The sequence below is a fragment of the Mustelus asterias genome, chromosome 7, assembly GCF_964213995.1.
Source record: "Mustelus asterias chromosome 7, sMusAst1.hap1.1, whole genome shotgun sequence".
Lineage (NCBI taxonomy): Eukaryota > Metazoa > Chordata > Chondrichthyes > Carcharhiniformes > Triakidae > Mustelus > Mustelus asterias.
Genome location: NC_135807.1, coordinates 74,739,790 through 74,766,167, shown reverse-complemented (window position 1 = coordinate 74,766,167; position 26,378 = coordinate 74,739,790). Strand labels below are relative to the sequence as shown.

The 26,378-nt window shown below is 40.1% G+C and overlaps 1 protein-coding gene across 1 annotated transcript in view; it reads left to right on the top strand.

Moving 5' to 3' along the window:
• Positions 1-26,378, top strand: part of ppp1r42 (protein phosphatase 1, regulatory subunit 42) — a 54,346-nt gene that overhangs the window by 5,485 nt on the left and 22,483 nt on the right. Inside the window, exons 3-6 of the mRNA XM_078217091.1 lie at positions 103-241; positions 4,495-4,611; positions 19,052-19,169; positions 25,629-25,757. Of these exons, the coding sequence (XP_078073217.1) occupies positions 103-241; positions 4,495-4,611; positions 19,052-19,169; positions 25,629-25,757 (503 nt within the window). The remainder of the gene's footprint in view (positions 1-102; positions 242-4,494; positions 4,612-19,051; positions 19,170-25,628; positions 25,758-26,378) is intronic.

Below are 26,378 nucleotides of genomic sequence, written 5' to 3'. Positions count from 1 at the left end.
CTTGAGATACCCACTTGGGTCTTTCAATGTATTTGGACAGCTGAGAAATCCTCTTTATGCAATGTATACTGCTTACAGGAATGTGTTCACTTTTACATGTAGGTATCTCGGTGGCAATTGCATTTCTGTAGTGGAAGAGCTAGAGGGATTAACAGAGCTCCGAGAATTGCACGTAGAGAATCAGCGCCTCCCTCTTGGAGAAAAGCTACTCTTTGATCCTCGGACTCTCCAATCTCTAAAGGTAAGTGGTTGTCGTATTTGCATTTGATAACTTTCTTAGGTATGTCATAGATCTTTGATATTGTGAAACAATATAGCTTAAAGAACATTGTTTCATATGATAGACAGATTTAAAGTGTAATGACTTTACATTTTAACCTGAACTCAAAATGAGAAACTCATAAAAATATGGGGCAGAATTTAATGCCTCTTTGGCAGTGAGTTTGGAGGTAGTGGCATTTGGTCACGTGGGTTGGGTTATCCCCTGCGCTGGTATTCAACTATGCAGGAAGCCCAAGAAAGCAAACCTGAGCTTCTGGGGTGGTTAGTTGGGGGAAGAGGGGAAGGAGCGGCCCCTCATTTAAAGACATTCAGTGTCTGATCAAGATGGAATGTCCTAATTATGATAGGGGTTATGGTTTTTACACAAAAAGAATAAGATGTGGTATGCACACACAGATTCAAAGTAACACACAACAGCTTTATTGAAAGAGGTATTTTCTGCACAGAACAGAAAGTGAAGCTAAGATAGAAGCCTATGAAACACCCCAATGATTTCATGATCAAGTCTTTGACCTGCTCCTAAAGCAATCATGTAACATTTAAATACATAACATGAGGGATCTGGCATTGGGAAGGGGGAGCTGCTAAAAGCAACCCCCACCCCTGTCCTTGCCTCCAAACCACCACTTCCACCCCTTTCCAATGCCCTGCCTCTCTGTGATCCACATCCTGAATTCTCTCAACTGTGGTCTGGGTCCCTCAGTGGGCCTTTGGTGTGTGCATTGCCACCTGCTACAACTGCCCCCAGTGGTGCTGAGGAGCAATGAAGAGCTGCCACCCTTTGATTAGCAGCAGCTCTCAGGGTGGGATTTGCACACATGGAGTCCCAAATCCTGGGAATATCCACTGCTGTCCAATAACTTATTATGACAGGCTTTCCCCAACTTCTGAACTAAATTCTGCAAATGATTTCCGTTCTCTTTCTAGCCTGACACAGTGGTTACCATAGAACCATAGACTCCCCACAGCGCAGGAGGCGGCCACTTGGCCCATCAAGTCTGCACTGACTCTGTTAGAGCATCTTACCCAAATTCTACCCCCCCCCCCCCCCCAAATTTATCCCCATAACCCCATGCATTTACCATGGCATTTCCACTTTTCTGACACATTTTTGGATACTAAGGGGCACTTTAGCATTGCCAATGCACCTAACTTACGCATTTATAGACTGTGGGAGGAAACCGGAAGAAACCCACACAGACGCGGGGAGAATCTGCAATTGAAAGCTCAATTATTTTCCCCAGATTTTATTACATATTGTGGGAAACATTACTATAAACAAAACCATTGGTTAAGTTTGTGCTCGTAGCCTCTAAACAAATGACATAGTGTGGTGTGACTAGGGTATTTAAATTTGGGTTTGTAACTTCATCCAAGGCTGGAATCGAACTATTACCCTGCTTACAGTTCACAATACTGCCAAGGTTTGGATCATCTGATTATTTGAAATTGTGCTCTACATGCCCATATCTGGGTTATTAAATGATTAAGAAAAACAGAAGTCCTAGTACTAACTCCTGGGGAACCCCAATCTATATCTTCCTCCAGTCTGAAACAAAACCACACTCTGTTTCCTATCACACAGCCAATTTCATATTTGCTTTACAACTGTCCCTTTCATAATCAAATTTTCACACTTTAAAGGAAAAAGTACATGTATTTGGAAGGAAATGCTTTAATTTCTAAGTAAATGCTGGAAATGGATTGGGTTAGATAGAACCATGGCAAAGGAAATAGCAACGTTTCAGTAACTTATCCTTCGTATTTACAAACAGTAATAATTGCCATTAAAATCTTGCTTACTTAAGATGTCCCATGGAGGGTCTTAGCTATGAGGAGAGATTGGGTAGACTGGGGTTGTTCTCCTTGGAAAGATGGAGAATGAGGGGAGATCTAATAGAGGTGTACAAGATTATGAAGGGTATAGATAGGGTGAACAGTGGGAAGCTTTTTCCCAGGTCGGAGGTGACGATCACGAGGGGTCACGGGCTCAAGCTGAGAGGGGCGAAGTATAACTCAGACATCAGAGGGACGTTTTTTACACAGAGGGTGGTGGGGGCCTGGAATGCGCTGCCAAGTAGGGTGGTGGAGGCAGGCACGCTGACATCGTTTAAGACTTACCTGGATAGTCACATGAGCAGCCTGGGAATGGAGGGATACAAACGATTGGTCTAGTTGGACCAAGGAGCGGCACAGGCTTGGAGGGCCGAAGGGCCTGTTTCCTGTGCTGTACTGTTCTTTGTTCTTTATGCAAGTGGTTTGATTAACATTTTTTTTCAACCATCTTAATATGGAATATTTGTTTTCGTGATTCGATTGGTTTCTGTTAACCTGGAAAGACACTCGCTGTTAAATTACAGCATATTGTTTGGAGAGATGTTTCTTGTCATTCTATGTGATAGTTGGATTGGATATTGGAGTGTCAAAATGTTAGTAACTTTTGGTCCTTAAGGTGTTCTTAATGCTGGAATGAGTAGCTGCAAAATAGACTCCCCAGGGTTGAACTCTAATATTTTAGGCTGATCACTGGTCTTTCTAAGGGCCCTGCCAAGAACTTTGATTTGGTTTAGCCTCTCTGAACTTTTGTTTATAAAACTTTTATCATAGATAAATCAGAGAGGTGGTAATGTCATAATTTGCTGGTAAACACATCTAGGAAATAACTATATTTGAGAGAAATAAATCCATAAATCCTTAACCTATTATTTTTGTATGTTATCTCCCTCTAGCATCTTTTCACATTCCATGCAGGATATTATTCCCCAAATGAAAATCTTACCAGATGACCTATTCATACATCTTCTGGTTCTGTCACTTCAATCTTTGGGAGTTAGGTGAAAATCAGTTTTATTTATTAGTGGCACAAACAGGCGGCAAAGTAGCACAGTGGTTAGCACTGCTGCTTCGCAGCTCCAGGGACCTGGGTTCGATTCCTGGCTTGGGTCACTGTTTGTCTGAAGTGTGTCTGTGTCTGCATGGGTTTTCTCCGGGTGCTCCGGTTTCTCCTCTCAGTCCATAGATATGTGGGTCAGGTTGATTGGCCAAGCTAAATTGCTCCGGAGTGTCCCGGGATTAGCAGGTAAATATGTGGGCATACGGAGATAGGGCCTGGGTGGGATTGTTGTTGGGGCAGACCGGATGGGCCGCCCTACAGTGCAGCCTCCTTCTGCACTGTAGGGTGCCTATGGTTTCTAAGTAGGCTTACATTAACACTGTAATGAAGTTACTGTGAAAATCCCCTAGTCGCCACACTCCAATGTCAAATAACATGGGTTAACAGATTTTTCAGTTCTGTATTTCTCAATCTGTTCAAACTGACACTGCAGTCATGGACAGCGATTCTGCAGGCCCGTTTGTTACAGGTCCAAACCCTGTTATAGGATATAGAGAAAAGGCGGGAGTGGGATACTGAGAGTGCATGATTAACCATGATCATATTGAATGGTGGTGCAGGCTCGAAGGGCTGAATGGCCTACTCCTGCACCTATTTTCTATGTTCTTCTGTTTTTATCAATATTTATCCTGGATCAAAATTGCAAGAAAACGCAAGATAAGAGTTTCATAATGAAAAGGAAAGCCTGCTTATTGAGGAGTTTTACATACTGCAAGGATCTCTCCCCCCACCTCCTTCCTCCAAGTCAAAGCTTGGAAAATTACAAGGTTAAAAAAATGAATTTATTGTCATTCTGAAAGAAGTGAAGAGCCAGCTGGCAAAAAGACTTAGGAATATTCTATATTCCTGAAGACGAGGTATGAGAAGGAGATTCGCTGTTGTGATTTTGACATTTAGGCTCCCACTTGATTTATTCACCGGCCCACCATGCTTTCCACTCTCAGATTCTTACTTTAATTCCACCCTGGGGAGTGTGATTTTGTAACTGCACTTCATCTATATTTCACTTCTTAAAAAATTGATAAATGAGAATGATCTCCAGACTGCTTTAAGAGTTACCAGCAAAGTTTATGAACTGTTTAGGTTTTATTTATATAGTCCACTATATGATCAGCATATTTGTAATCATTAGTCTATCCATTATTCTCTGTGAAATACTGATCGTAAAATCATTAATATTGATTTGATTGTACTAGCCTGCATTGACAATTACTATGACAATTAAAACAGAATCAATATAGATAATAAGTGATAATTTAAGAGTAAGTAAGGAAATTTTGTTTTAAAAAATCTATAGAGTTAATATTTTTTATTTACAGAAATCCCTGTGTGTTTTGAACATCAAGAAGAATAATATTGATGAGCTAAAAGAGTTGGCTTGTCTTGAGAACTTGAACCAGCTTATGGCAGAAGACAATCAGATTCAAGATATAAAGGTAATCTTATTTGAAAACCAAAGAAAAATATTAAATCAAGTCTTTTTCTGTCACTCTTCAGTCACAACTGCAAATGTGGGAAGGTAAGCTGCCATGGGACCTCTGCGAATGCTATTACTTTTTGTCTTTCTGATAAGACATTAAACCCAGGTCCTGTCTGCCCTCAGGTGGCTATAAAAGAATCCCATGACATTGTTTGAACAGCTTTTACTTTTTTAAAAGTAAGTTACATATGAAAATGATCAGCGAATGGTCACACCATGGAAGGAGACTGCGTTAAATCTGTACCAGCTCTCTTAAGAAAAATTTAGCTACTCCATCTCCCCTGTCTTTTCCCCATAGCCCAGCAATTTATTTTCCTTCAGGTGCTTACCCAATTTCCTTTTGAGAGTTATGATTGAAACTGCCTCTATCAGGCAGAGGCAGTACATTTCAGACTCTAACAACCTACTGTGTACAAAAAAAAAGTTTATCTGAGTGTAGACTTTGGGGTTTTCTTGCCAAGCACCTTAAATTGGTGTCCTCTGGCTCTCCTTTTCACCAATGGGAACGGTTTTCCCCATTTATTCTGTCCAGATCGTTCATCGTTGAATACTTCTATCAAATCTCTTCTCAATTTACTCTTCACCCAGGAGAACATCCCCAGCTTCTCCATCTGTCTACCTGACCAACATTCCTCATCTCTGGAATCATTCTCATGAATCTTTTCTGCACTGTCTTTAATGTCTTTGTATCCCTCTAGTTCTGAACCCCAGTTAGAACTGTATCCTTTATTTTATGTTCACTTTATGCCTCTTTTCATTTTTCTGATCAAAATGAATCACTTCGCACTTCCTTGCATTAAATTTCATCTGCCACTTCTCCACTCATTCCACAAACCTGTCTACGTCCTTTTGAAGTTTAATCTCCTCACAGTTCATAATTATAGAATCATGGAAACCCTACAGTACAGAAAGAGGCCATTCGGCCCATCGAGTCTGCACCGACCACAATCCCACCCACGCCCTACCCCCATATCCCTACATATTTACCCACTAATCCCTCTAACCAATGCAGTTCAGGACACTAAGGGCAATTTTTAGCATGGCCCATCAACCTAACCCGCACATCTTTGGACTGTGGGAGGAAACCGGGGCATCCGGAAGAAACCCACGCAAACACGAGGAGAATGTGCATAATATATCCAAGTTTTGCAAATGTGCCTTATACACCAAAGTCTCGGTTGTTAATTGGTATCAAGAAGAGCAAGAGTCCTAACACCAACCCCTGGGGACCCCACTAAAATCTTTTTCCAGTCCCAAAATAAATTCTGAATTGCTGTCTGTTTTCTGACACTTAGTGAATTTCATATTCATGCTGCTGCTGTCCCTTTTATTCCATTAACTCTAACTTTTCTCACAAGTCTGTTGGGCAGCATTTTATCAAATATCTTTAGACAACCCATGTACACCACATCAAACACATTTCCCTCATCAATTTTCTCGCTAATCTATTATGAGCTTAAAGTTTTGATAAGATCCGGTTAGGGACCAATAACATTTTGTTTAAAGTATTTCTATGATAAGGTTTGAGATTCAAGACATTTGCTAATAGAATAAAGCCACAAGATTCCACAGGTTTTGGGCAAACAAAAATAAACTTTATTTAGGGTCAGAAAAATAAATCAAGTTAGAATATCTATCTTATATTCTAAAATTCAGGGTTAATATGAAGCATATGTGAAGTAACAGGCAAACTGTGGTCAAAAACACCATACAGCACATAAAATGACAGATGCGACTAACTCAGAGTCCATCGATTTCTCAACAACACACCCAGAGGTCAGTAAACACAGTCAACCAATCTCACTGAAATTCTGTTCTCTCACAATGAATTCCAGTCTTCACCTTCAAAGCTCTAACCAGAGAATTCTCTCCAAAAGTCACGCCAACATGGACAGCTTCAATGACAGCCCATCACACAGGTTTTCAATCTCATCTCCTGAGGTTCAGTTCCCTTGGATTTCCAACCATGCACCCAAGCACAATTTCAGCTCTTCACCACACTAAGCAGATGATCCACTGCTCCAAAGGGCTCCAAAGCTCAACACCACCAACCACAGAGTTATCAATCTTTGATTGTCTTCCTGGCTCTCCAGGGCTTCTCCTTAAAGTCCTTCACTTAAAGTCTGCCAACTTCAGCCCTGCAGCAGGGAATGATGGAGGAGTGGACCAGGGTGGCCTGGAGGGTGGCAGTCCCTGTGGAATGTTGACAGGAGGTGTGGAGTAGTTGTTTGGTGGTGGCACCATGCCGGAATTGGTTAAAATGACAGAGGATGATCCTTTGAATGCAGAAGCTGGTGGGGTGAAAAGTGAGGACTAGGGAGATCCTATCATGATTCTTGGACGGAGGGAAAGGGTTGAGGGCAGAGGTGCAGGAGATTGGTTGGAAACGATTGAGTTCTTGTCAACCACAGTGAGGGGTGATCTCTCGGTTCAGGGAAAAGGATGTCAGAAGAGTGTAGCAGAGAGCAAGAGTGACCTTGGGAAGGAGCAAGAGCAGCAGGGCTCCAAAAGACAGTGCAGAGATCAAGAGTTCAGAACCAGAGTTCTAAAAGAAAAATTGAGGTGTGACATCACAGGGAAGCAGATAGGTGATTATCTGGTGAGTATCCATTGACTTTGCTCATTTATCTTTTCAAAATTTGTAATTTATTACTAATTGAAAAATTGTTTTAGTAGTATTAAGGTTTAGTAAAAGCAGCAAAGCTTATCAGGTGTAGTAGGGTTTATCAATTAGAAATTAATTCAGAAAAATAATTAATTCATTTAATAAAGATGGCAGGGTAAGTGATATGTTGCAATTTTAGAATGTTGGAATTCCTGGATACCAGTGTGAAGCAGGTAAAACATGTCTGCAGTCGGTGTCTGTGACTCTGAGCTAAAGCTCCTCAAACTATTGAACTGGAGGCTGAGATAGTGACACTGCAGTGCATCAGGGAGGGAGATGTTACTTGGACACTTTGCTCCAGGAGGTGGTCGGAGCCCATAGTCTAGAGTCATCTGATTCAGTTGGTGGTCATGGACAGGAGGGTGTGACTCTGAGTGAGGTAGGTGAGGGAATCAAGAAAGTAGAAGAACCTCAGACCCTGAGGTCCAATAGGTTTGAGGTGCTTTCAGTCTGTATGAACAAAAGCGAGATTTGTAGGTGGATGAGTGTACTAACTATGGCACTGTGGTAGAGGAAGCCATTCAAGTAGGGGAGATGATTGGAATGTAGTGGTACTAGGGAACACTATAATCAGGGGTATCGACACAATTCTCTGAGCTGAGAGTGAGAGTCCAGTAGGCTGTATTGCCTGCCTCATGTCAAGATTCCAGACATCTGCTTGAGCTGGAGAGGAACTTGCAAAGGGAGGGGGAGGATCCATTGGATATGGTCCATGTAGGTATCAATGACATAGGTAGAACTAAATGAGTTTTGATTCATGGGGCATTGGCATCAGTTGTGGGGAAAAATTGGGACAGCCTTCAGCTGAACTTAGCTGGGACCTGTGTTTTGGTGAGTCATATAACTAGGGCAGTAGAAAGGGCTTTAAACTAAACAGTGAGGCGAGGGATCACATTTGAGAAGATGTGATAATTAAAAGAGAGAAGACAAGGCAAGACAGCAAGGTAGCAATAAGGGAAATGTTGTGTTGCAAAAAGGGACAGAGGTTACAACCTTAAGAGCAGAAAAGGCTAATGGCTGAGAAAGTTGTAGGACAGAACAAAATTGATGATTTGGCAGCTCACCAGCAACGTGTCCTAGTCCCTCTACGTTGATGCTATAGTTAGGAAAGCCCAGATGCACCATAGAAAGTGTCCTTTCCAGTCATATCACAGCTTGATATGGCTCCTGCCCTGACCAAGACTGCAAGAAACTACAAAGGGTTGTGAACGTAGCACAGTCCGTCATGCAAACCAGCCTCCCATCCATTGACCCCATCTATACTTCCCACTGCTTCAGAAAAGCAGGCAGCATAATCAAGGAGCCCAACATCCTGGACCATACTCTTTCCCACCTCTTCCATCTGGAAAAAAATACTAAAGTCTGAGATCACGTACCAACCGACTCCAGGACAGCTTCTTCCCTGCTGCTGCCAGACTTTTGAATGGACCTACTTTATATTAAGTTGATCTTTCTCTACACCCTAGCTCTGACTGTAACACTATATTCTGCACCCTTTCCTTTCCTTCTCCCCTATGTACTCTATGAACGATATGTTTAGTCTGTATAGCGTGCAGGAAACAATACTTTTCACTGTATACCAATACATGTAATAAATCAAATAGAAATAAATATGTATGATCTAAACCTGGAGTTTGAGCTGCTGCAGCTGATGGTAATGCAGGACACAAAGAACATGCTGGAATTCCTACATGGAATAGGATGTGAACTGGACAGGTCCAAGCTGCCCTGCCATGGTTCTAATAATTAGACAGTAAAATAAATAAAGACTCACCAATTGCACATCAATCAGCTTTTCTTCTGCTGAAGTCACTTTATTTTATTTTACAATGAAGTGTACTGAAATGGTTTACTTTTATTATCTAAAATCCTTTGATTTTAATTACTTACCCAGATAAACGTTTTTGTTTTGATTTTCCAGTTCCTAATTTGACCAAAGTCCTAGTTTAGAGAGAGAAAAAGGGAAATACTTACCTGATCACACTTTGTTTTTCGTCAAATGCATTAACTCCACTCTGAACCGCTGAGCTCTTTCAACTTGTCAGTCTCACTGTGTTCCTGCTGCTGGTCTTGCTGTGCTCTACTGCCAGTTTTGCTGTATTCCAATTGCTGGTTTCCCTCTGCTCTGTAGCTGCTCTTCCTACCTGCCAGTCTTGCTCTGTTCCCATTTATTAGTCTTTCCTGTACCAGCTCTTCTCCTGCCCAGTTATGACCTGGAGGAGGCAAAATAAGGAAAAACCCAGGGCCAATAAAAGAAAAGGTACTGAGAAATTCTCCACCACACCCTTAAAAATATTAAATGTAGTCCAGGAAATCTGTAAAATCACCTACCCTTCCATGTGATGCAATCCTTGCCTCAGTCAACAACTGTCCAGCTCCCTTTTGAATGCTGGCAGAGGGTTAGCACCAATAGCATCAGCTGAAGTATTGTCACAAATGGTCCCAGGGTGTGTTTAACATAGACTGGCTGGAAACAAAGCCTCTCTGAAGTTGTAAACACTTATTAACCGTATACAACTACATATACTCCTTTCAGAACCATCTTGTTCTGAGCTCTGGTCACATGTGATCTCACATCACTGATGATGTGTAACAGCTATTAACATGATGGGTATTAACCCTTTATACTACTATTTCACACGCCCCCCCCCATCCTGCCCAAGTATTTAATGCTACCCATCAAACATTTGCACATTACCCCACATCCCCCACCTCACAGAGTCTTGATGATGGTGGCATTCTCCCACTGTGTTCTCTTGAAGGACATTCAGAATATATGCTCTCCATATTCTTCCTGGAACATTGTTAAATCAATAGGCTTCTGATTTGCTGTGGAAAGTTGAGGATTGGACATTCTCTTCTACCTTTTCTTTGTTGAATTCCCTTTGGACATTATGGTACCAGTTTCTCCTTCCCAAAAGAAATAAGGCTTTGTCAGTTGCTCCTGGTATTTGTTGAGCTGTAGCAGCTCTGCAATTTTCCAATCCAGCAAGTCCATTGTCTAGCAGAACTATCTTTTGCTTAAGTGCATTCAGTGATTCCTGTCTCGGGGATGAAGTGTTGTGCAATTCTAAGGTCACATTCATGAATGAATCAGATTGATAAACTGAAGAATGAAGATTATTCTCAAGCAGGGTTGATGGTTCATTTGTTGGAACCACAGGGGTTCATGCAATATGTGCACATTCTGCTCTCACACCATTGTGTTTCTTCACTAGGTTTTGACACCAAAAGAGCTTCAGCAATCCATCAATATCTGGGGTAGAGCAGGATTTCACCTCTGTTTCTGTTGCGAGGTAGTAATCCACCTGATTAGGTTGTTGTTCTATTGCATCTCGTCCTAGTACAGCTGAAATGTGTGCAAGATCAATAGGTGGTAATTTAGATTTTCCTCTAAGATTTATTTTCTGCAATTGTTTTACTGGGTATTCTGGGAGCTTCTGTCCCTGATATGTCTTCAGGCAAATCAGTTCCTGCTTTGCCTGAAGGCTGTTCTTTGTTACTGGTATGCTGACTAGAATAGTCAGGCAGATTGACATCCTGGTCTCCTTCCTTAGTGGTGTTCTGGTGACCTCCACATTTGTCACCCATCCTCTCTTTGAAGAGATGTGCAATTTCTAGAATTTCCTCCTTCAGCAGCAGGTGTGGAACTTTTTCCAGGAAAATTGACTTGGACTGTTCAGGCTCAACCTGGGTAAATAAAGGAGCTGCAATTCCAAGCAAACTTCTCTGCTTAATAAAGAGTAATCTTTTCTTGATTCTGAATCGTGTACAAAGTGTCAATAAATAATAGAGTCATAGAGGTATACAGCTCAAAACAAGGCCCTTTGACCCACAGTTCTTTTCCATGATATCAAAATGTAGAAGTCATCTGTCCTTGCACCTTAATAGAATGCCTCTGGACCATGGACTTGAATGACAGATGGCTGAAGAAACTCTGTTCAGCTCCTGTACTGTATCAGAAAGAATTGACACGACTACTCCAGTGTCAAATTTCAAATTTAACTTGTGGCTATTGACCATGATAACTGTGCAACCAAAAAATCTCCTTCGACTTTGCAGTCTCACCCAAGAAAGGCACTTCATGTTTGTTAGTACCCTCTTTTTCTTGGATACTGGTTAACTGAGCTGATTTCTGTAAATTATTGAACTGGGATTGAACGCTTTCTCCTGTGGCATACTGTTTTAAAATGGCCCTGCCTCCAGTAGGAATGGCACTCTGCATTTATGGCAGGACAGTATTCACACCAATGGGGTTTTTTCATGCCACAACAAGAGCGCTGGACAATGGTGGCGACTATTCCCTCTTTGTTCTGGGTCTGCTGTTTGGTGCTATTGCTCAACAACTGGACTGAGTTTGTGTGGAGTTAGTACATTCTGTTTGTGTCTGCGTGGGTTTCTTCTGGTACTATAGTTTCCTCCCACAGTTCAAAGCTGTGCAGGTTAGGCGGATTGGCCATGCAAAATTGCCCCTTAGTCTCCAAAGATGTCGAAGTTGGCCGTACTAGTGAGGTTACGAGGATAGGGCAGAGTGGATGGCTTGGGTGGGGTGCTCTTTCGGAGAGTTGGTGCTGGCCCAAAGGGCTGGATGGCCTCTTTCTGTAGGGATTCTATTGTTCTAAGGAGTCAGTGACCTGACCATAGAGGTTCTCTATCACCCAGTTTAAATGTCAGTTCTGCTTCTAAAGCCCAGCCTGTCACACTAAATTGTACTGTCTTGGAAAATGTTAGATCCTCCCTGGACTACAGAAAATCAGATATGGCTTAATTAAACACTCCCACCACAATGTGGTCTCAAATACGTTCTTCCTTCGGAAGCCTATTCTTACAACTATCAGCCAAATGATACAGGTCATGAATGAAAAAAGTCAGTACTTGCTCTGGATTTCTGAGTGTGTCTGTTAAACCTCACCCGGTCTCTGAAGACAAATATTAATCGAAGGGCCTTAATAACCTCTTCGTGGATTGCTTTATTCTCATTAACACCCTTTCTTATTAGAATGCTATCTGCATTTCTGCCAATGGAATAGAGGAGTGTGCTGACCCGTTCTTTATCAGGCTTCCATGCTAACTATGAAATGGTCCTATACCTGTTGAATCTGCAACAACAGTTTTGCCACTGTGATGCTTGGTTGGTTCCTTCCTCATGGTCAAAGGGTTCCGGTAGAGGTAGCACCTTCTCCATGATTGTTACTTTTAGTCTACTGTCTTGGAACTCTATTAATGCTTTCCACTTTGATTCTAAGCAGCAGTTGTTCCCTAGCTGCTTTGTATTCACTTTGCTGACACTGTCAGCTTAATCGGGGATCCGTGTTATATGGTAGGTTTACTGCTGCCACCATGGATTCGTTGTAAACAATCCCAAGGTGTGTTTAACATAGACTGCTGGAAACAAGGCCTTTTCCATATTTATTAACTCTGTACAGGGTTAAATAGACATGAGGTTCCTTGCAGAGCCATTTCCCTCTGAGCTTTAGTCATATATCATCTGACATAATTGATGATGTATATTAGCTATTAGCTATTAATTCTTTATATTACACCAGCCAGCAATGCTTTCCAGAGGGTCACTACTCCAGGAAAAGCAGAACAGCAAAAGCATCCAGCCTATTCCTTTCCTCTTGTGCTGTTTAAACATATGTCATCTGTTCCTAATATATGAGTACTGTTGATGGCGTGCATTTATTACTAATCCCTTATTACCTTGCTTGTGCAGTTTCAAAGAGTATGAAGCCAATCTTTTTATTAAAGTGACTTGTAAGTCAGAGTAGACAAGGTGGCAGGTTTGCTTACCTGATAGGTTTTTATGACAACACCATAGCTTTCATTGTCACTTTATTTCTGACCACATTTTTCGACTTTTATTTCACAACTTCCAATGGTGGGATTTGAACTATCTATAGGAAGACTAGTACCAAAACACTTTGTTACATTTGACTATGAGCATGCAATTAATGGTAGATGAATTACAATAACAACTTGTACTTATATAATGGGTTCAATGTGAAAAAGTGTTAGATCGTGTTTCAGAGAGACATTAAGTATTGCAAATTCATTTTATTACAAGATTTTGGTACTTATTGTCATTGCCACAATTCAGCCTCATAGTAAAGTGTTTCGTCCTAATCTTTTTCCTTCCCAGAATGGAAATTTATCATTGCAGGAATAGTGGCCATAACTCTGCAGTTGAATGCAGAGTTGAATGGATTTCCTAATTTCTGTTTTCCATTCAAATTTACTTTGTAAAGAAAAAACAAAATCAGCCCAAAATCACAAGTGAAAACCTGAAATACAATTTGTACAACACAATTCTGCTGTGCTATTAGATCAGTAAAATGTATTTCAATTACTCTGCAGAGGGTTTAGTAAGTTTATCTATTGAGTACTGTAATCAGCAAAAAAGATTTGGAAAGGTCATGGGCTCGATCCCCTCTCTGAGTTTGCTGATCTCAGCTGGGTTAATTGTACAGATGCTGCAATTGACTTTCTACCTTTTTAGTTAAATAAGAGAACATTGGCCAGGATCCTCTTGCAAAAGATTCTGCTATTTTATGAGCAACTTTATTCTGTTTAATCTCTGAAGTATTAACTGAGTTATATTCTTGTTAACTAGAAATTGTAATTATAATCAAAAGGTTCTGGGCGAGTAAGCTAAAAGTCTGTAGAGTGTTCTCATGGAAAGACTGAATGCGAACAATTGAGATACACTGACACTGATGCAGTATAAAGCATTAGAAGAAAATCAATAAAATGTCAGTGTTGAACCACAAAGATTACATTTTAGTGTGATCCCAATTCCAATTTTCTTTGTTACTTTGTCTCCTTCCCATGTTCTAAAGGGATTTTGCTGAGAAATAAGTAAATTGATTTTATTTTCTGGGAATTAAGTTTTTTTTCTATCCTTGTGTAGAAGAGGTGTTTGAGGGGTGTTACAACCGCAGTTGATGTTGATGCTGAGCAAGCCAGATATTGGACTGAAATCTGTCTCAGTTGATCTGTATCTTTGTATTGTAGAAAGATGGAGGAATAGCTATTGAACTCATAAGCACAGTAACTCGAGTGATAAATTAAATAATTAAAATGTTTATTAAAGAAAAGATAAAAGATCCACAGTTAGAAAAGATCTTGCAAGAAAGATAACTCCCCAAAATGCCTTAGAAAAGGTACACAATTAAGCCACCTTTTTGGCAATAGCCCTTATAGATTCTTAACTGAAAAATCCAGGGAATGTTATCCAAATCAAGAAATTAATTGCCTTTCACTGCAAACAGACAGATCGGGGCCCATTCCCTGCAGGCGCAAATCCTGTTATGGCCTCTAAATCTAGCAAGAGGGCCAAAATGGGATTTGTGCCGGAGGGATCTCGGTTTGAGATCTTCCCCGTCCCCTGCCCATGAACTTGATTTCCATATATTTTAATACATTTTGATATAATTACACTGCTTTACACTGCAGCATTCGCCCACTGGCAGTGCCAGGGAACAGTGCCACGGGGCAGTGACAAGTGGACTCTGGCAGGTGGGGTAACCCTCCTCCATTGGGGGGTTCCCCTTACGTGTGGTGGGGAGAACTCTGATGACTTACAGGGGAAAAGGGGAGATGGGAGAGCCCCAATGACTTAATTGCAGCCACACAGCGCCAGAGACCTGGATTCAATTCCGGCCTCGGGTGACTGTGTGTGTGGAGTTTGTTCATTTTCCCTGTTTCTGCGTGGGTTTCCTCCAGGTACTCTGGTTTCCTGCCATACTCCGAGGATGTGCAGGTTAGGTTGATTGGCCATGCTAAATTGATCCTTAGTGTCAGGGGGATTAGCAGAGTAAATATGTAGGGTTACTGAGATAGGACCTGGATGGGATTGTTGTTGTTGCAAGCTCATTGGGCTGAATGGCCTCCTTCTGTACTGCAGAGATTCTATGAAATATTGTGGGAGAGCCCCAATGACTTAAATAGGAGAGGCAAGACCCCCAATGACTTTAGGAGGGGGTGGGAGCATTGTTGTGAAGGGGGAGAGTGCCCCCCCACCCCCCCTCCCCCAAATCTATGTGGCGGGGGTGGGTCACCCTGATGCTTGTGGGGTTGGTCCTACGTACCTGTGGGGTGGTGGTGTTCGGGAAGGGGGGAGCTAAACATGGATTTTAAATGCAGATTGTAGCGCCCTTTAAAGATTGCACTGCATCTATCAGGCCCTGCTCTGCCAGAGTGAAGGCATAAACCATGCCCCCAGATTTCTGTGCACCAAGTGCCAGACAATCTGGTCTGAGAACTCTGCTATATTTCTGGAGAGAAACATGTCAGATTTCATTTGGAGCCTGACATTCTGACAAATTTTGGGAAAATTTAGCCAATAATCTATGACTTCCCAGAACCGAAACACACTAATGTGGTTTTCCAAAGACATATTTAAACAAACTGCTTCACAAGTTCCTTTTTTCAGTTCACAACTTTCACAGCTTGTCAGCATACTCCACCACAAAGAAGCTGGTCTTCAGTGGGTTTCCCCCCACATCAACTCCCCTCCACCTGATAATCTATTTGCTTAAATACTTTTTTCACCTTCCATTGTCTTCACAAATCCTTTTAAATTTAGATTCTCCAAATACTAAAACCTTTCATGTTTCCATATTATCTCTATTTTGGATCAATAAAATTTGAAATGTCTGCCCGTTTACTCAAATCCCCTGTAAGATGCAAATGTTCTGGTCACCTTTGAACCTTTTTTGAAATTCAGTCATTGCCTAACAATTTCAACACTTAACCTCAAATCTAAATTTCAAACCTCCTCTGTTTGCCTGTAAATTAAACCTACCATAAGGCCTCATTGCAAATTCCACAGACAATTTGACTCAAAATTTGACTCCTAGATTAACCCTGCACACACGCATTCACAGCTTTCCTTACTTACGTAGAATATATAAATAACACAAAAAAAAATATGCATATCATCATAGGTACAAACAAAATAATGCAGATGAAAGGGAAAGTTACGATGAATTGTGTGATGGGTTCTGAAATTCAGTTCAGCAATTGATAAATAGGAGTAAAACTATCCAGCATTCTATGTACAGTTTAACTCGTCAATGGCATTTCTTGTAGTGTTCGGGTCAGTCAGGGTTAGAGGCAAGATAAATTGGCAAATTTGGGACTGTTCATCTTAGAGAAGAGAATGTTGAGAGGAGATTTGACAAAGGTTTTCAGAATCATGAGTAGATAGGAAGAGAGTGTTCATTGATGGAAGGGTCATGGACAAGAGGACACCAATTTAAGATAATTGGCTGAAGAACCAGAGGCAACATGAGGAAAAACATTTTCATGCGGTGCATGGTTAGGATATGAAATGGACTTCCTGACAATGTAGTGCAGGCAGACTTAATTGTGGCATTCAGGAGGAAATTGGATAATTTTTTGAAAAGAAAACATTTGCAGAGCTAGGGGAAAAGGTGGGATAGTGTGACTGGCTGAGTTGCTCTCACATATAGCTGCAGAATGTCCTTCGGTGCTGCAACCATTCTATGTTTCTAGGTGAATGGGGAAGAGTGGTAGAGGATTAGAGTGGAGATGGCCGGTGGATGAAAAGAGGGATGTGGGAAATGGGGTGGGAGGGAGGGTGTGGGCCAAGAGGAGGAAGTGGAGTAGCAGCAGGAGAGAGTATGGGGGAAGTAAAGGTTGGGAAACTACCTAACTACTTGAGGTGTTGGCAGACTTATTCAGTGGGAGTGGCCTGGCAATTATCTCATCTGATGGCATGGGACAATAAGGTAACGTTTGCCTCCCTCGGTGGTGGGAAGGGGTAAAATTTAATTTAATCAATGAGGGGTGTTTATCATTTTCTGTCTCCAGATTCAAAGCTGTCTTTGTTAATACTTATCCTCATTCCTCTACAATCACTCTGGCTAAAATGTTAAAGCAAAGCAGATACCTGTACCAATTTAAATAATTTTAAAACATTTTAACCATGTTATTAACCATTCTTAATATATTTCTAGCTGATTTCCTATGGTGTTGCATTCAGTGGGAGATAAAACAAAGAACATATTACAGGAAATGACAAGAGTGAAAGGAATGAGAGAGGGATGGAGTGAAATGGAGATGGAGGAGGTTTATGTAGTATGAGAGTCTGGCCTATACAAGGTTAATGTGGGACTTATCACAGTACCTCCCAAACAGTGATGTAAGAAGGTCCATTTTATGTTTGAAAAGAACAATTTTTTGTAAACTGCAAAAACTGATTTTAAGAAGGTTATAGCTAAGCTCTATCACAATCTCAAGAACATAGGTGAAAAATTAAATACCTTCAAACCTGATACTGATATGGCTCTTAAATTATCCACATCTTTTACTAGAAACTGCAAAGATTATCAAGGAGATATATTGCAAAGTGCATTTTGAGTTACCATTTTATTAATTGTACAACCATTTTCCATTGTTATTGCTGAAGCTCTCAGTGATACAGAACATAGGATTATTTCTTTTGAATACCTAGTTGATTAATATTACTATTTGCCTTTAAACGGGAAGATATTTCTCCAATTTTCTTAATGCATATTATGATGAGAACTAAATGACAATGGTAGATAGCAAGCAAAAACATAAACTAATAGGTTTCTCTGAATATTTTTAAATAAAATTGTAAACAAAAGTATTGTTACTCAATACTTTTCCAAGATATTAAATGTATACAACCTTGTCACAAATTTGATTTGGCTGGCGATTGTATCAGAAAGATAAATTTATCCCCCTCACAACTTAGTCAGAAACAAGCAAAAAAATTATAGATTTCTTAAATAGATTATGACAGACAGTCAGCTGGTTGACAAATTGGTGTCTATAGATGCAGTTAGCAGAGTTGAGCAAGACAGGCAAGATAAAGATCGGAGCACAGTGGTCAAATACAGGTTCATAACTAGCCATCATTAGCTGAAGAAAAGTCTGCTGCAGCGCTGGCTGAGCCAGTTGATGCTCATGCCTTGAATATAATTTGCTCTTGAGTATTTTGTGGCAGACCTCTGAGTGACGAGCATGACACGATCATTTATCAAAGCAAAGGAAAACCCCCAAAGGAAGTCCCTTTAGAACTGATTATTGAATAGTTGGAAAATGGAACCAGTTTATTAGAGGCAGAAAGGCAATGTACAATAAAACTTAGCCCAAAGGGTAATCATATTTCCACTAGGACTAATGGTCTGTTAGATAAACACTCTTCTTGAGACACTTGTCTTGTTTGAAACTCAGTTAACTGTCAGAAAAATCAACCAAGCTTCTTTGGGCAGGCTTTGCTCAAAGATGAATGAGTATATTTGCCTATTTTGTGCACTTTTTAAACTTTGTATCTGGCTTTAGAAAAAACAAGTAAAAGAACATTTGCAGTTATTATTTATGTGTTATTTACAATAAAATAAATCATGCTTAAAGTACTTGCAACACAGAATTTGCTTTTTGAGGGACGTTTATTGCACAACACTGACATCTTTCTTAGGTTAACATATAATAAGTAATAAGTGTATACATCTGATTATTTATCTGTACAAATGCATTGTACAAATATTATAGAACAATATATACTATTTGTGTTGTAGCTATCAATGTAATATTTTATATTAAAAAAACTTTTTTAAAGGTTCCTAATTTTAATGAAGAAATTATGTAAGTTAACAAGCACCTTATTGAAAGAAACTGAGCAAAAATGAATGTAGAAACTTCAGATATTGAAATCTTCTTTTATTCACAAACCCAGGAACTGGAATATGCATTGAGCCAGTGGCAAAAACTCTGGTATCTAAACCTGAGTGGAAACCCTGTGTGCCAGAAAGCAAAATACAGGGACAAAATAATAATCATGTCTACAAGCCTAGGTAAGAAATAGTATGTGTTATTTTCAATGTTCCATTAGGCAAAATAGAAATAGCTTTATTTTTTATTAAGAGGGGGGGGGTGATGGTGCAATTTTGAATTTGTCTTTTCCAGTCACAAAAACAATGTAGCAATTTGCTGCCTCCATAGCAATAAACATCATTTCATTGAATAATACAGCTGCAGTCTGGATAGCAAAGGTATTCCTACAGTCCCCAAGTTTGACTCAACAATGAAGGAACACCAATATGTTTCAAAATCAAGATGCTTTTTTTGAGTCTGGATGACCTTTCATCAGAGCTGGATTTCATTAATTTCTTTAATGTTTCATTTGCCTCAAAACGTCCTCAGTTATAGCATGTTTCATCGTGGCACTAAGTTCCAATGCAACATAACTGGTAGTGGGTCTTGTCTGAGTACATAGCCAATTTAACTGTCCAGTCAATCTTCTTAACTGTTTGTTCTTTGGATGCAAAATCATCTTTCAGTGATGATCTAGACCAATTTATTGTGATTCCTGTAACATTTTCTAGATATGATTGTTGATTCGTGGTTGCTCCGAACCTATACTGATTAATGTCTAAGCCTATATATTTAAATGCCCTTGAAGCCTGAATTCCAATCTTAAATTCTTCTTTGATCTTATCTATCACAAATTGCTCAAATTCCACAGAACCTACCCATAAAGAAATCATCAACATGCATCATAAAAATGCTTGAAAGTTTATTTTTGTGATGCCAGTGTAACACTGCTGAATATGCTTTCATCTGAGTACAGCCAAACAGGACCGAGTTAACCAAGAAATACCAAACCCTTAATGCATCATTCAATTCATAGATGCTTCATTCAGTCCATAAACACATTTGCTTAATTTCCAGAGCTTCCCAGCTATGTCATTTGCTTCTTTAGGTTGCTTCAAAAACCATGTTTTTGAATTTTTTCACCCTGCAAACATGCAGCTTTTATAGCAATCAGCCTACATTCCCATGGATGTGGCCAGAGCTAAGAAATTTCTCAAGGTTACTTTTCCTGCCAGAGAGGAATCCATTCTTACATCTTGATCTCCAAGTCTCTCTCAAAAACCCTGTGTCACTAGTCTCATTTTAGCCTTACACATCCCATCTGTGAATACTGTTTTCCATATATACAGTGTGGTAAGGCTGTCCGTCCCCAACCTGGCACTTCAGAGTAGGCACCAAATTCCTTCCAACTATCCAACTCTTTGTTTGACCTCTCTAATTAAATTGTCTTGTTCTAATTTGTTTGCAACCACCAAAACTTTCTGATTGTAAGGATTCGTAGTGTTCCTATTGCATTAGCCTCTTCAAGCTATGGTCTCTACTCTAGGATAACCCTCCTATCTCTTTCTGGGCCATTGCTACAGAAACCCTCCTCCCATGATCAGAGGTTCTGTCACCATTATGTGATCATTTTCTAATCCCAGAGTCACTTGTGGATCCGTTCATTGGGCTCTCCTGGTGTGTACATTATCCTTGTACTGACTTTAGGCAGTTGATATTTGGGTAGAACAGTCCTGTTCTATGCATCGGTAGCACTTTGTCTATCATCATCCAGCCCCTATCTACCTCATTCTGTTCCTCATAACTCAAATATTTGAGTATGTGAGATATATCCTGCCTGATCACCTTCTATTAATTGCTCATATTCTGAAAGTTTATAATCAATCCTGATTGACAGAGATGAGTGAGCCTTAATAGTTTGACTATCATGCTGAGGAACCACTGTCTTCCCACACCCTATCATCTTAACTAGACTTTCCCACTCTTTCTGATCCTCTCTCTTATGGTTTACTAAATCCCCAGGATTAAAGTATATGTCTGATTATTATCTTTTGAGCACACCAGGAAACAAATGTCAAATTAACAAATCAAATTTGAGTATTAGCCGCCTAAAGCACTGTAACTAAATTCAAAATCTTGAAGGAAAGTTAACCACTCAAAATTAAATGTAATTTTGGGGGCCCATGATGCACCCCAGTCCCTACTGTGCCTACTGACCATGAAAGGCTTCAAACCTACTGGGCGACCCTACATATACCCTCTCCAAGATATATCTCACATACATACGTTAATGGCCAACTTGTCCAGACCCAGGAATACGCTCACAAGGAGTTCCTCCTCCCTTCTTGCCCCACTGTGCACCGGATGCCCAAAGATCAGAAGCCAGGGGCTGAAGTGCAATCAAAACTTGAGTAACTCTTTCAGAAAACTGAAAATCTCTCACAACCCACATATGCATGGACCCCTGAAAGCCACAGAAAATACAGGCCTAGGAGTCCATGAACCATCGTAACCTATGGTTGTATGGAATCACTGCATGCAACACCCCCCATGTCAAATACTCAATTTGATTTGATTTATTATTGTCACATGTATTAACATACAGTGAAAAGTATTGTTTCTTGCGCGCTATACAGACAAAGCATACCGTTCATAGAGAAGGAAACAAGAGAGTGCAGAATAGTATTACAGTCATACCTGAGGTGTAGAGAAAGATCAACTTAATGCAAGGTAAGTCCATTCGAAAGTCTGACAGCAGCAGGGAAGAAGCTGTTCTTGAGTCGGTTGGTACATGATCTCAGACTTTTGTATCTTTTTCCCGACGGAAGAAAGTGGAAGAGAGAATGTCCGGGGCGCGTGGGGTCCTTAATTATGCTGGCTGCTTGGCTGAGGCAGCGCGAAGTGTAGACAGAGTCAATGGATGGGAGGCTAGTTCAATGGAAAAGAGGAACACCCCCACATAGAAAATCTTCTACTGGGGAACCCTGCTACTGTTGGATGGCAGGATGGACATGTCTGAATGGTTGGCAAGGGTGAAGACGTGAAGTATGCAGCAGCAGCCCTTACAGAAAATCCTCTGCACTGTGCAGAGGGAATTTCCTCAAATTTTGGAGCCATGGCTCCCAAGGAAGGTTTAGCCTCTCCTAATACTCTTTTGAGTTGAAACAATAGCTAATGTAAAAACAAGCTAATTTAGGCAATAAACCAAGTGATAGCCCCTAAGGGGCACTGTAATGAAGGAAAGTAATTAAAGATTAATGAATTAAAGATTTTAAATGACCAGATTAAATCAGGATGTTATTTTGTGGGGTGAGAAAGCTCCGGTCGTGGAAGATTTTTATTTTTGTTCCGTAGTTTACGTAAGAGTACAAACTAATGAACAAATGAACTTATTAAATTGATAGTCCCTTAAAGGGGTCATTCTCTCTTTGTACTCTTGAGTACCAGTAAAACAAACAAATTAACCAATTAAAAAGTTAAACCAATTGATAACGCCGAAGGTAATTAAAGAAAAAAATTTAAAGGAACCGTACCAAATTAAATTAAAATGGTGTTTTGAGGGCCAATAATGTACTCCAGATCTCATAGTGCCCACTGGCTGCAGAAGTGCACATAGACATTGTGTGCTCCCTTTCCAAGGACACCCAACTTTGAATATAGCTGTGGAAGAAAGGTAGACAGTTCGATCGGATGACCCTCTTGACCGGCTGTTGCCTAGATATGTTAATGGCCAACTTGACCAGGCCCAGAAACTGGCCTACTATGAGGTCATCCTCCTTGCATGTCCCCCTCCACAACAGGGGCCTAAGATCAGAAGTGTGAGGCTGAGTTGCAGCCAAAACTTGAAGTGTAACTTATTCAAAAAGCTAAAAAAGAAAAGGAACTCTACAATCCATATACACATGGAACATGGACTTCTGAAGGCTGCAGAAAATACAGGCAGTTTGGGAGTCCAAACCATTGTAACCTCCATTTGTATGGGACTACTACACACAACACCCTCCTCACCAGATCCCCGATGGAAAAGGAGAGGACTCCATTGGGGACACTCGCAATTCAAGGAAGATGGTCTCTCTTTATATATATTTTTAAGAAACATAGATCAGTAAAACAAATTAATAGTTAACATGAGTGACCAATTCTGCTGAGGCACTGTAACATAAGCAACACTATAAAGGAAATTTATGCAAGTAAATAAAAATGTCTTTCTTGGGACTGACAGTGTACTCATTTGGAATGGTTGTTTGGTTTGGCTTTAATTCAGCATGGTGACAATGAAGATGCTGTTATGGTTGATTAGAAGGCAAAGGTAACATTTGGGATTTTTGTTAAATGGCGAATTGTAGTTGTGTTCACTGGTACTGTGGTTGGATGAGTTAATTGGAAAGGTAATGTGTGTTTGCCTTTTCCACACCTACTCCATAGCATCCCGGGGCTCGCTAATTACATTCAAATTACAATTTAAATGATATAGTCTGCCTCATGACCTTTTTGGGCACGAGGCTGATCGCGCCAGATACCTGGTCCCAGTAAGATTGCAAGTAGTGAGAAATCGGGCGCAAACCTGATTTCTCATTCTCTCTCAATCTTACCGGTTCGCCCCACCATCAGCTGGCGGGGCAAGAAGGTAAGATCATGGCCATAGTATTTCTACTCTCTTAGCAATGACAACAGAAATCAATCATCAATTAATCTGAAAGTAATTGATTGTGCCTTAAATAATGCTGTTGTGGGTTTCTTCTTGTCGAGTGCATGTTCAACTGTGCATGTTTGAGAGGGCATTAGCTGAAGCGTTAAGGTTGGAATTGCTAAAACTGTAGAATCAGCATTACGCAATTTATGATACTACGAGCTACCTACTCTGCATACTTCTGACACTCCTAATGCCTGGACTAACACCCTGAACAAAATGTCATTTGGCCTGGACTACATGATGACATGTGCACACAGCATGGATACTATTTTGCACCCAAAATAGCAAACACAGTACTGGAAATACAAAGACATGGACCAAAGTTTTGAGGCTTGTGTGTCTTAATAAGAATTTTTGAATATGATTGTTTGAAGAAACACATTATTGCTTGCCCTAAACACACGGGTCTCGTTTCTCTTATCAAGGGCACCATGCTGAAATAGGCTCAGTGGCACAGTGGTTAGCACTGCTGCCTCACAACGCCAGGAACCTGGGTTCAATTTCTGGCTTGGGTCACTTTCTGGGCAGTCTGCATGTTCTCCCTGTGTTTGTGTGGGTTCCTCCGGGAGCTCCGGTTTCCTCCCACAATCCAAAAGACATGCTGGTTAGGTGCTTTGGCCATGCTAAATTCTCCCTCAGTGTACCCGAACAGGCATGGGAGTGTGGCGACTAGGGAATTTTCACAATTACTTCATTGCAGTGTTAATGTAAACCTACTTGTGACACTAATAAATAAACTTAATTATTTTAAGTTGATATGTAACAACCTGATAAAAGATTTGGGTAGCTGTAAAAATAATGAACAGCAACTACCATTTGTTCACTGATGGCTGTAAAATCTGAGCCCATTATTCACATCTATGATCATGGTCTCGGCTGTGTTGTCTGGGAAAGATGCCTCTATAGGGAGAGGGAAAAGTTTGATTATGCATTGATTGAGTTTCACTGTAATGGTTTTATGACATCTGAATCCCTTAATGAGTTACTACCTTGTAAAATAATTAAGTTTATGCATTACGTTAATTATAAGAGAAGCCTAAAGATGACATTCTGTAAATAAAGTTGAAATGAGTTAGACTCAAAATGGGGTTTCTCCAAGAAATGTTATTCTTGAGTTAGGATATCTATTTATAAAATATTTTTACTTCAGTGCATTTAATCATTCATTGCAGCCATCAAATACAACATGCTTGTATTTGCATGACCTTTCCTACACTTAATTAGTTTGTGAAAGATGATTGATGTACTGGAATCACAATACACAGTGCACACTGATGAAAACATCAGTAATTGGCAAACTTTTATGCATGCATCAGAAATTCTACACAATCAATGTAGTTCAGTATATTTAATTCCCAGATTTGAATCAGAATTGCTTAATGATAAGATGTTTGACCATTTAGAGATGAGAGCACAATTTCTCAAAATTACATAAAAGCTTCATCAGAAAAAGACTTCTCAGAAGTTAAGCTCTTTTATAGAATATTTCAGTTTTCAATACTTGTGTAGATGAAACATCTTAAGGATCTCTTTTGTGGTCAAAAACAAAAACACTCCATTAACTGATGGTGCAATTTTTTTCATTGACTGTTTTATCTGTCTGCTGATGCAACAGTACCACGCTTTCTGCAACACTGTGTTTATTACGATAACACTGCAGAGGTAGATAAATAATTCAGTTGTTTCTGGATAATTAACAAATCTTGGCATTTAATAGTTATAATATAATTTTATTTTTAATTATTCTTGTTTACCATGCAGGTTTGTAAATTATTCAGTCATAAATTGAATTTGTTTTTGTCACTGATTGTTCTAGAAGACTAATTCTATTCCGGCTAAGATTTCATAATCGTGTTGGAAGTTGATTGATTGAAATAAATGAACATCTTTGGAATTTGTTTGCTTTCAGCCAACGTCATATTTTATAGAAAAATAGAAAATGGGATGTTCTCCTTTTTGTCTGCAGAGATCCTTGATGGAAAGGAGGTAAATAATACAGCCAGACAGTTTTTATTGAACTGGAAAGCTTTCCGAGAAACCAAGAAGAAAAATGCCAAGGAAAAGGCAGATGATCAGGGGGTGCAACAGAAGTTAGGTATGTCACATAGAAAAAGGAATTATTTTAGCTACCTTATTTTCATTTGAACATCAGAAAATTGATGTTAAAACGGCAGTACCAAAATACATATATATTATTCTGAGCAATTGTGTTGATTACATTGTATCGCGTGCAAAACAGTTCTAGGGAGAATATATGACAGACCTCATGAAGGTATGAAGAATTCAATAGGGCATGTCTGGAGCAGCACCAGACATGCCTCAATATGAGGTGTCAGCCTGGTGAAGCTACAACACAGAACTACTTGCATGCCAAACAGTGCTGGCGGTATGTGATAGATAGAGTTAAATGATCCCACAATCAATAGATCATTTCAAAGTTCTGCAATCCTGCTACATCCAGCCATGAATGATGATGGTAAAATTAAAAAACAAACAAGAGGATAAGGCTCCACAAATATCCTCATCCTCAATGATAAGGGTACATCAATTCAAAATAAAAGGTTGAAGCATATGCAACCATCTTCAGCCAGAAGTGCTAAGTGGATTATCCATTTCAATCTCCCTCTGAGGAGGCGGCACAGTGGTTACTACTGCTGCCTCACAGTTCCAGGGACCCGGGTTCAAATCTGGCCTTGGGTCACTGTCTGTTTGAAGT